This window comes from Oryzias latipes, chromosome 2, assembly GCF_002234675.1.
Source record: "Oryzias latipes chromosome 2, ASM223467v1".
Lineage (NCBI taxonomy): Eukaryota > Metazoa > Chordata > Actinopteri > Beloniformes > Adrianichthyidae > Oryzias > Oryzias latipes.
In genome coordinates, this window is record NC_019860.2 from 21,152,845 (window position 1) to 21,165,255 (window position 12,411).

Here is a 12,411-nt window from a genome sequence, read left to right on the forward strand (position 1 = left end):
CAATCGGTTTGCATTACCACAGAATTTCTGCACAAACTGTCAGAAACCGTCTCAGGGAAGCTCATCTGCATGCTCGTCGTCCTCATCGAGGTCTTGACCTCACTCCAGTTCGTCGTCGTAACCGACTTGAGTGGGCAAATGCTCACATGCGATGGCGTCTGGCACGTTGGAGAGGTGTTCTCTTCACGGATGAATCCCGGTTTACACTGTTCAGGGCAGATGGCAGACAGCGTGTGTGGCGTTGTGTGGGTGAGCGGTTTTCTGATGTCAATGTTGTGGATCGAGTAGCCCATGGTGGTGGTGGGGTTATGGTATGGGATGGCATACAGTATGTTATGGGCGAAGAACACAGGTGCATTTCATTGATGGCATTTTGAATGCACAGAGATACGGTGACGAGATCCTGGGGCCCATTGTTGTCCCGTACATCCAACAACATCACCTCATGTTGCAGCATGATAATGCACGGCCCCATGTTGCAAGGATCTGTACACAATTCTTGGAAGCTGTAAACATCCCAGTTCTTGCATGGCCAGCATACTCACCAGACATGTCACCCATTGAGCATGTTTGGGATGCTCTGGATCGGCGTATACGACAGTGTGTTCCAATTCCTGCCAATATCCAGCAACTTCGCACAGCCATTGAAGAAGAGTGGACCAACATTCCACAGGCCACAATAGACAACCTGATCAACTCTATGCGAAGGAAATGTGTCGCACTTCATGGGGCAAATGGTGGTCACACCAGACACTCACTGGTTGTCTGAGTCCCCTGACCCCCTCAATAAAACAAAACTGAAGATTTCATAGTGGCCTTTTCTTGTGGCCAGTCTAAGGCACACCTGTGCAATAATCATGCTGTCTAATCAGCATCTTGATATGGCACACCTGTGAGGTGGGATGAATTGTCTTGGCAAAGGAGAAGTGCTCACTATCACAGATTTAGACAGATTTGTGAACAATATTTCAGAGAACTGGTTATTTTATGTATGTGGAAAATGTTTCACATCTTTGAGTTCATACCATAAAAAATGGGAGCAATAACAAAAGTGTTGCGTTTATATTTATGGTCAGTGTATTTTACCTAATAATTTTTTTTTCAGAGTTCACATCAATGAAAATATAAAGGTTAAAAAAATGACTTAATATTTTCAATTCTTTTAAACGTGTTTTTCAATGCAAAATAAATAAAGCAAATTGCTAAAATAAATTTTTTTTACCATATATACATAAAGTAGTATTTTTAGTTAACAGTAGAAAGACAGAATGAAGTTATTGTTTTGGATTTGGATCATAGTCATGTAAGAGCTCCTGGTCAGTTAAAGAGGTCAGAGTTTTCCCAGCATGCCCTGAGGAAACTGCACAGGTTCGTGCCCCTCCCTGTGAAATTCATGAACTACAAGACCAGGAAGAAAAGGGCGACGAGGCGAGTGGGAGCAGTGACGGGGATAAAGGCGAGCGGAAGAGGGTTTGTAATTTAGGAAGCAATGTGTTGTTGCAGCGCAGCAGACGAGTCCCACACACTAAGAGAGGGGCTAAACGGGAGCAAACTGCCCCTTCGTTGGGCCTGGGGAGGCAGGTGCTTAATCATCTGGAGTTTGGTGCTGAAGCTGACAAGTGAGTTACGAGCGAATGCCACTGGTAGGAGCTCCAGTCTTCCCAACGCTCACAGCGACCTTCCGTCAGGCTATAAATAAACCCGAGTCCGCGGACACCGTTTAGTGGGCCGGCTCCATCTTGGGATAATACTGTCTTGGTTTGGCTTGGGATATCGATGACTGAAGTAGGGCTACACAATACGAGGAAAAACCTCCCATTATATTGATCAGCATTACAATGACAATATGGCTTACATTTCACGGGTAAGAACTCCTATGTCAGGGAAATGCACCAAAGACCAACCATCTCCCTTTCCAATTCTATCTTTTTTGGAGTTTGAATAACATTTTTTCACAGTTTATTCGCAGTAGCGACTTATACTCTGGTGCAACAACATCTAGAGAGCACTGCAGGTGAGTTTATCAGTGCTTGGTACTGACAGCAGTGCGGAAGAAGAAGTGTCACTTAGTCTTGATGGAGATGTTCCAAAGCAACACAGAAGATGAAAAATGCAATGGATATAGTGACTCAAAGTGTTAGCATGTTCTTTATGCTATGGTTATCTGAATAATTGCTCTCATGTTGCATGAAGCTAGTTCATGAAGCTAAATAGAGTTGTCGTAGTAACCAGTCTGTTATTGTTATCTATGCCGTTAAGATAATGTGCATTTCAAGATGTAATGTCCATTATTGTTCCCGTCTACTTATGATTTTGTTTTCTTTTCCCGTTAATATGCACTTTAAGGCTGCTGCGACTTGTAGTCCGAAAAATACAACAGTACTGGCCAAAATAAGTATTTAGAACAACGCATATAGAGTGTGCTTGAGCTTTTTTGAAAGCATAATCTTTCTCTGTGCACCCTACCTGAGTAAAAGTTTTACTATGGCAAGTTCTTGATGAGGAAAACCAACATGTTTACTTTGCAAGGTTTTAACCCTTTAACACCAGAGATGTCACGGGCGACGCCTTAATAACACACAACCTTGGCAAACTGCAAATATTCGACTATCAACATAAATCAACTGATTCTGTGGAAGAAAAAGTGGTTTTGCGCCATAATGCCCAACATTATTATCGCTAAGTGTAACGTTTTTTCTCCGTTAAAAAAATCTGCTGTAATTATATTAATTGCGTAAGCGGTTGAAGAGTTACGATAACTGAAAAAATATAAACACTGTAACTAATGCTCCGTTATTAAACATGGATCAAACATGTGTGCTGGCATGTTGCAATGTTTCCTGTTGTACAGAAAAGTCTCTCCAACAGGAAGTTTCTGTGAGCAGGAAGACCCCTTGGCACAGAATCGTTCGTCCTCACCATCACAGCAAATAGCATTTGAGCTCAGCGTCTACAGTTTGTGACAGACGGATAACAGAGGAGGACTCTTTTTGCCTTTGTCAGGGGAGCACTGGGTGTTAATCTAACCATTTTTCACAGTCTATGCCATATTTTGCATTTCGCAAATGACGTTACATTTTTGTGCCGGCCTAGATTGAACACATTTTTAATAATATCAACAGAGATGCACATTAAAAAAAAAACGTCCTCAATCCGTGTGGATCTTCAGTGCTCCTCTGATCTCAAACCTCGTCTGGCTACATGAGTCTTCTCATGCCATGCCTGGTTGATGCGGCGTTCTGATCCCCCTAGGAAACGCTGTGGCTTGTTTTCCGTCTGACTTCAGAGCCTTCTGACATTTCAGTTTGATTGCAGGAATGCCAGCATGAAGGTTCCTTTACATTCTGAAATCAGCACTGATTGTGTGGAAGGATAGTCGCAGCCATTTCAATAATTTCACTCAAATAATTTGATTTGATTGCCGTCACGGTAACCAGAACACAGGATTGCAGGTACAGAGGAACAAACTACGGCGTGTGATTAAATGAGAAATAAAAGGACTTGAGAGTTTTTTTGAATCGGGGTGAAGTTTCCTTAACTTTTAGCTGCGTTTACCACACAGATGAGAACTAAAGGCAGAACTATTAGACTGAGTTCTATAAGTGGCTTTTTAAATCAAGAAGAAGCTTGACTTGTAAGGAAATCCTATTGCACACAAGTACCTGATGTAAGGTTTCTTTTTTGTTGCATTGGTGTAAAGGAATTAAAAATAAAACACACAATCAACAACCCCCCCATCTTCTATTTTCAAAATCTCAATTAACCTAATCTTGCAGATCCTCTAAGGATCTATGAACATATCTGAAGTAAGAAAAGTGACTGACTTCAAATTTTCCTCTACATTTTTATTTGTATATAGTCTAACAGTTTTGCCATTTACACTGGTAACAATAATCTGGTTAAAGTCAGACAATGTTGGTTATGTTTGAAATAAAGGATCAGTATTTTTAACAACTGGGGGTTTGTCCGAGATCTGAACTTGGGACTTTTTGCAACTTATTTGTGCAACTGTAACATTATGTTACAGAAACAAACTCCAGTAATTACACTTAAGCCTTATATCCATTGAGTTGTACGGTATGATACAGGACGCTCTAGTTTAGAATGGTCCAGGTAATCCAGGTGAGTGTTTACTCTCATGGTGCATGTAGAGTGAAGCTGAGTAAAGCTGACCTTGGGACTTGCAACTTATTCTTACAACTGTGCAATTATTTTACAGAAACAAACTTAAGTAATTACGCCTTATTTCCACCGAGTGGTTATATTGGAAATAAAGGATCAATATTTTTTACAAATGGGGGTTTGTCCGGGATAGGAATTTGGGACTTTTTGCAACTTATTCTTGCAACTGTGAATTTTACGTTACAGAAACAAACTCCAGTAAATACACTTAAGCCTTATTTACACAAAATAGATTCTGCATTTTGAAACTATGAAATCATCATCCATTAATAAAGGAAAAAAACATCTATTGCCTTTTTTAAGGCTTATGTTGCCTGTTTTTACCTTCAAAATTGTGTTTTTCACATAGTTCCCATATTTATTTTGTAACTAACTGTAAAAGACGTAATTATCAGAAAAAACAAATGTTTTTTTATGGAAATGAAGACAGACATCTGCTATATAAACTTTAATTTAAACGCATTACACAGCACAAGCCTGTTCAGTAAATTAAATCCACAGTTCTAATTAATTCGTGATTATTATCTATGAGTTCACATTACTGCCAAGGGGTTGCATTGTCAACCTGCTCCCATTATGACGTCTGCTTCACATCGAGAAATGTCTCCGACGACATTGTTACTTGAAAGTCAGCTGTAATAATTAATCAGAAATTATTTCATCATTCAGTTTCTGGTGGGGAGGAATTAGTTTAATTAAAAGATTCATTAAGTAAGTTCATTAATTTCCCCGCAGGTGCCCCCTTGATTCCTGTGAGAATTTCAAATGTGTTCCCAAGTCTTTCATTTAATATCAAACAAGCAGTTACAAAGTTAAAGAGCAGTTTCATCTTCTTTCGGGTTTTATTAGTTATTAATAAATAAAATAAAAGGAAAATGTTGCAATTAATGGAGATGATAACGGAGGATCTGGACCCATTCATCCGCAGCGATAGGGGTATTTGGCACAGTGAAAACCTTTTATGCAAGCTCCTTAACTTTTCGTGGACGTCTGTGGGGATTTTCACTCAACCTGGTGTGTGTTGCGTCTCATAACCGCTGCTTGCCCTCCAGCCGTGTCTGTCAGACTGACGTGTCTCTGGGTTAAAGCATGCAACATACCATCCATCACCAGGACAACATTTCTACTTCGGTTTACAGACTGGCGTGCTCATTAATGCAGCCCAGGACCCTGCTTGTTTTTTTATGTGTTTTTTTTAACAAATCCTTGTTTGGAATACAATAGAATTCTTATACTTTGCTTCAGGTTTGTGAAACCCCCACTTGAACAGACTTCATGGGCAGGATGCCTGCTAAGTAAAAAGTCAAGAGATCACCAAACCTGGCCTCAAACGGCACCGTGATGGATGGGAAACGTTGGAAAGGCATCGTAGGACAAAGTGTTGGCTCACTCCATTGATCACTCATGCGGAGCAGATGATACAATTCTCCCCCTCCTCTCTATCCGGCGATTCTTATCAGCACTGCCCAGAATATTTAACGGGGAGGAGAGCACACCCAGGGGATCTCATTTGCACAGGTGTCCATCTGGTACGAGTTGTCTGTGATAATCTCCTCCATCATGTCACATTTCCATCCAGGCTCCATGAAAACGGCATTGTGGGAAGGAGTGCACAGACTTGGGCAGTTTGAAGGGCAAGGGATTGTTGAGCGGATACCGCGGCGAAGACCAGCGTGTGATGTGCTAATCCACATGGCTGCTAATGCCTCACAATTATGGAAGGATTTGCCATGTTTGCAATTGTTTGTTGGTTCAGCTCAATTTGTGTAACCAGCTTTGGTCGCACTATTAGCAGTGATTTGTCTAAATATTGCAAATTTGTCTTTTAAACCTTGCAGAACTGCCGCTGTCAGGGTGGCTCGCCTGTCAACACTGATGGCCTCATTAGCCGTTTGGGCAATAGGAGGGCAGTTTCCATTGAGCTTTATTTTATTTATTTTCTTTGTTTTGTCATGAATAGCAGTTGCTGCTTCTCTTCCACTTCAAAAAACTCACCTTTAACAATCAATATTTGCATTGATTCCCGTGTTTTGTGGAAATTACCCAACTAACAGGTCCAGCTATTGTGCAGCTAGTAAGCACCATCCACCCCCACTGGCTAAAAAGCTGCTACGGCCCCCCACTCTACCCTTCTGCCCCTGCCATCCTGGTCCGAGCAGTACATGACAAATTCACTTTAAAAAAAAACCAAGCACTTTCTTTCAAAATGGCACCTTTTCTGTTGGTTTTATCTCCATAGTAACCATTTTGTTTTGGGGTCTTCTGGGGTTGACTGACAGGTCTAAGTGATTTTTAGATGAATCAACAAAAGTAAACCTTTGGATTTCCTTGGCAACGGAGGTTTTGTTAACCACGCCTACAATCCTTCTAAGTTCATATCATATGTTATAGCATTTTTGTTCATCTTGAGCCAGAGATTCATGTATTAAGTTTTCACAACATTTGGGTAAAAATGTGGGAGCAATAGGGGAACGCCACTTTTGCAACATTGTTCAAAATCTACAAAATGTAAAACAAACTTTTCTCAACCAGCTCTAGGAGTTAGGAGGCCATTGAATAGAATTGCTTGGATTAGTTATAATTCATAGAAGCTACTAAGGGGGATTTTTTTTCTTTTGTAAAATTCAAGATTCAAGTCAAAGGTCAACGAAACATCGGTTGTGGTTGTAGACTTAACCTTGTGTGTAAAATTTCATGAAGATCCCTTTAGCAAAAGTGTGCGAAGTATTGTAAAAATTGCCACATTTTACACTTTGCTACGAAAACGCCGCCAAGCTGTAGGTCCTGTGGCCATCCCATGATGATTTTAAAACTTCTTTTGGATATCCTTGAAACATGTGTTTCAATGGCCGACAGATGACGTGTGTGTGTGCCTGCTCGTTGTCTTGTAAAGTTTAAGTTCTTCATTGTTTTGACATATCTGTATCTGTCGGTATTTGCTTGTTTTGTTGTATGTTGAGGAGCCCCTTGAAAACAAGATGACACATCTCAAGGGGCTTATCCTTCAAACAAATAAATTGAAATGTGTTTGATTTGCTTGCTTCTGGAAGGTGGGTTGTACACTGAGCCCATAATGAATACTCATTGGGTAATAGGTGGGGTCACAGTTTTTGCTCAAAGGCTCAGTAAGAAAGCAGACTTGTGTAAACAATCTGGTCCTTGTAGTTCACGACTCCTGCAGGACAGAATTAGCAATTAGATTTAACATGAATTGGTCCAAAAGCTCGATCAGGAAAAATAAAAAGTCATAAAGATTACCTCTAAAATATTACCTTTAGACTCTGGTCCATTGTGCAGGTTGACAGAATGATCCAGTGTGATCTGATTGTGAGATTTCATAAAGATTTGAAAGGACACATCAGGATTTATTACCAGTGGAGCATAGAAGATCTTATCGTTCCATAAATGAAAGATTAGATCTGTCTTGACATTTCTGCTGAAGCCCATGTGTTTCTTATTCAGTTTATCAAAGCTGTTGTGTCTATTAGGATCCAATATTCTGCAATTAATGCAATTTTAAGGACCTTATTGAGTTCTTTTGAGGCTACTTACCTTTGTTTGGCTCCACATTTAAGTGTCTATTTGTTAAATATTCTGAATATAACATAAAACCATCTGTTGCCGGTTTTCTTGGTTCATCCCAGTTCAGCATTTGGTGAGAGAATCCCCCAAAATCAACTCATCAAACTCAAATGAGGTCATTTCAAGGGGGTTTGGTGGACTCTTGTTTGTTCCCCTTTTATTTTGGAAATCGTCTCTAATTTCCAGTCCTTTCTACCTTTCACAGCATATTTTCTTTTTGTCGTTGCAGGAACTCGACGTACTGCATGAAGGTGTCCATGTCCCTCACGGTGGCGGAGAACGACACCGAGCTTTGCTACAACTCCAAAATGAGGTTCTACGAGAAGGCAGAGCTCAGCAAAGGCAAAGACATCACCTGCCCGGGAATTGAGGATTATCTCCAGCCGGGGGTTGATCCTCAAATCGTTTGGTATAAGGTAAGACGCGTGTTTTCCCGTGAAGAAGAGCTCTTCTTTACGTCGAAAGTTGTTTAATTTTCTTGCGGTTTTAATTCTTTTCATGTCAAAATATGATCTTAAGTGATATTATGTTGAAACTCAAGGATTTTCTAAACAAAACTTTATTTTTCATTTCATTTAAACAACTAAGAGTGAAAGAAATTGGGCAATAATTCAGTTTTCCTTAAAAGTTGTAGCCTCATAATGACATTGTGTCATTCCCTCTTTATAGATAGAAAAATATATATGTATACCACCACCAAGCCATCATCTGTTTGCAAGTTTAAAGATAGCCCGTGCAAAATATTGTAGTTCCTCAGATGACCACTAGAGGCAGATTCCAGAAGCCTCCTTGTTCAAAAGTCAAACTTTAATCTTAAAATTAATGTGGTTCAAAAATCTGTTAGCTGCTTCGTCTCCTTTTATCAGCTACCGCTTCCATGTGTTTTAAGTTAGTTGGTTGGACAATCACCGGATATTGTTCAATTCGGGTCGTAGAAATTTCAAAATGGTCGTTATTCTCCATCATGGACGTTTACGTCACATTTAGACTGATTTGGTTTTTGTAAACTGTTTCCAACAAGAGCAGACATTTCCAAACTCAAGGTTATTTGGTACAATCCACCAAAATTATTTTTATTACCACATTTTGGATATATTATTGCACGTGTCCATTAAGAGTATGGTTACATATCCCATAATGTCACCGCACTGGGACATAAATGAACATTCTTTTAGGAAATTCGACTGGTTGCTGTGGGTCCAAATGGGGCGACGGCATTGATGCCCCCCCCCGACTGACCTCCAATCCAAAGATAAGTTGCCACCAACCGATTGCCACCAAGTCGACTTATCTTAAAACTCACAGCATAAGCTGTTTTTTTTGGGGGGGTATTCATACAACTTCCTGCAGTCTTTTAATATCATGTCCTGTTTTCTGTCGCCGTAGTATCAGTAAAGTTTTTAAATTAGTTGGGTTGTTAGTTGACATGAGATCACGAATCACCAGAAACATAGTCGTTTGGCTGCAAAGGATCTGAGGGCAAACTTGACCGTTAATGGAGCCAACCGGTCAATATTACTGAAAAACTTAGGCCCCAAAGAATCATGGGTAACATTATGAGAATTTTGGAACTAAATTCTTAAAAAATTCCCTTGAAAAATCTCAACTTTGCTGGCTCTAACTTCCCAGGATGCAAAGCTAGTTTGAAATGTTGTTGATGCTCAGATTTAAGAAACGGTGTTTCATTTTACTTTGGGATACCTTATCGCTGATTTGTCAAGGTCCAGTAGCACTGCAGCCCCACACATCAGTACAAAGTCAGGCGGTCCGAATGCTCCGGAGAAAGCAGTTCTAATTGTAATTAGCAACAAATCACCTGAATTTGCTTTTTCACTGTCTGATAATAAAACCAACAACCAATCGGCTAATGCAAGCTCAGCTTGGGTTTTCTGCTCGAGCTAACGCAGCGCTCCATTTATCAAACTGCTCTGCGTCAAACATGAGACGGATTTCACAGATGATCTCTCCTGGAATCCAAATATGCCGGCAAAAAATGGGAAAGAAAAAGGGTGAGTCACCGACGGTGGACAGGAGGCAGCAAACACGCCGTTTCCTTCCGTCATGCGTGCACAGAAATGAACTGTGCTAATCGTCATAGTCGTGCAGACGCGTTCATTACTCTGTTTTCTTTCTTTATGCTCCATGAAATGTGAGGGCTGCACTATGCAGTAAGTCAACAGCTTTAACTGCCTGCTTCCTATCCTCTCACTTGATATATGGGGATGTTATATGGAGGCAAGAACCATTATTTAAGAATAATTTTCTCATTTATCACATCAGTACATCATGTGCTTTTGTTCTCCTCTCTTTTTTTTATGCACTGACCTTTTGTCATCTGGACGACTTCCTAAAATATACACAGTAAAACGGGATGTCCAACTCGGTTACGACTCTATAGAGGACAACAGTAGATGACCAAAGGCAGTCAGTCAATAAAGCCAGTGTGACCCAGACAAGATAAATACACCTCCGACTAGACCACAGAAACCGGAGGACTGCAGGTCATTAACAGGAGATTAAAACTGTAATTAATACCGTTGGTACAAGAAAACCTTTTCAAGTCACAAAATCACAAAGCGGGACTTGTTTGGGTTTCAGAGAAAAGATATCAGCTATCAACGTTCTTCATCAGCTTTGCCTTCAAACAGCCTCAATGACCAAAACGAATAGATGCGGCTTTGTTCTTATGTTGGACACGGGCTCTTGATCGAGCTCATACCATATAGTGTTTACAGCACTAGATGGCCTTGCATTTTGTACCTAGAGCCCAAAAACAGGCCTCGAAACCTCCGTAGCAATGCGTGGATGAAAGAGTTTTGAACGTGGAATCTTGAAAACGCGCACATATTCACATTTACGTAGACTTTTAACTGGTGGTCACTAGGGCTGCACGATATGAGGAAAACTTGCGATACCAGTGATCAATATTGAGATGACAATATGACTTGCGGTAAATGACCACCTAGCAAAAACAACAAAAACATTTACATTTCACAGCAAAAGTTTATTCTAAATAAGAGTCAAAATACCTTCAATTATTCTCCAAATGACCCTCGTCTAATTAGGAGGGCAACATCTAACACAAGAGTGCCATATGATTGGTCAACAACGTAAAGGACTCCATCTGATTGGTCAACAGCGTAAAGGGATTTATTCAATTCATTAAAGAGTTTTTTATTGTTTTAGTAAATTTAAGGTTTAGCATTTATTGGGATATTTGCTGACTTTTGCGATATGGATATTGCACAGCTTGAAATCGCGATAACGATAAATTTACAATGAATTGCGCAGGCCTAGTGGTCGCTTGAACGCACACTTCCGAGGCTGGTGTGAACGTAGCATAGGCTAAAACCAGATAGAACACATGACATAACTGCTAAGACGCCATTTAAGCCTTTAACACCAAAGATGTGGCCGGTGATACATAAATAACACATGCTCTTTGACATACGGTACATTTTCAACAGTTCACGGGATCGATTTGAATCAGCAGATTCTGACGGCTGGAATTACCTTAAATTCGTAAACAGTTGAAGACTTGCCGCAAGAATGTAAGCATTGGAGCCAAAGCTCCATTGCATTTCATCCTTTTGTTTAATACATAAAGTAATGTTTCCACTTCCTCAAGCTGTCACGGTTTTAGTTTTATTTACTTTTGTGTTCTGGTTCCCTTTTGTTTCTGTCATGTTTTGAGTTCAGTTCCTGTTTTATTTCGTGATGTTGTCGTTTTGAGTTTTACTTTTGGTCCCCATCGGCCCTCATTGTTTCCCCCGTCAGTCCTGTATGTATTCAAGTCCTGTCTTCCCTTCCTCCTGTGCTGCTCCATAGGTTAATGTTCCCCTGTTTCCAGTCTGTTTAAGATTTGGAGTTTGGAGTTTGCCTGCCTGCTGCAGTGGTTTAGTTTTGTTCCTCGTTCCTAACACAAGTTGTTAAAAATGTAAATAAAAGTAGGTGGAGCCAGATCAGGTTTCCAAGTGACCACTAGGTGGTCCAAGCCTCTTTTATAGAGTTTATATGAAATTCTGCTTTGGATTTATTTCCTGTTTTACGAATAAATTGCAACAAAATAGTGCAATAAAAACATAGAAATTAAATAGATTTAAAACTACTTAATTCATGTGTAGTTGGACTCGTAAAAAAAAGTGTTGCTACTTTTATTGTGACATGTGGAAGTAGTTTGACGATGTAAGTCTCAGAACTGTCAGATTTTTTGTTTTTAAATTACACATTTTTGTCCAATTTTTACATTTTTTGTCAAATGGTCTGTTAAATGAAGATAATTTCCAGATAACTTTGGTTTTAAACTAAATAAAGATGAAAATAAACAGAAAACTTATTTTAAAGTTGAACTGACAGTTCCTGATCTCCTCCTTTATCGTCTTTTATTTTGAAATGAAGGAATGCAAGCCAAAGCAATGGAGAGACACCATAGAAAGGAGGAAGGACGTTCTGTCAATCAGGGATGTACGGGAAGATGACATTGGGAATTACACCTGCGAGCTGCCTTTTGGGAACTTTATGGTTCGGAGGACGACTGAGCTGTCGGTCACAGGTAAGGAAATACTTCACGTTTCGCTTCTGAAAAACTGCATTCAAATGTTGGTTTTATTGAGCAAAATTCAAACTGAACACTAAAGCAAAAGCTGG

General features: G+C 40.0%; 1 protein-coding gene across 2 annotated transcripts in view; it reads left to right on the forward strand.

The window, feature by feature from the left end:
* LOC101172314 (interleukin-1 receptor accessory protein-like 1) overlaps positions 1 to 12,411 on the forward strand; it is a 364,358-nt gene that overhangs the window by 173,461 nt on the left and 178,486 nt on the right. For both annotated transcript variants that reach the window (XM_011484966.3, XM_011484970.3), the window contains exons 4-5: positions 7,994 to 8,180; positions 12,163 to 12,316. In XM_011484966.3, the coding sequence (XP_011483268.1) occupies positions 7,994 to 8,180; positions 12,163 to 12,316 (341 nt within the window). The remainder of the gene's footprint in view (positions 1 to 7,993; positions 8,181 to 12,162; positions 12,317 to 12,411) is intronic.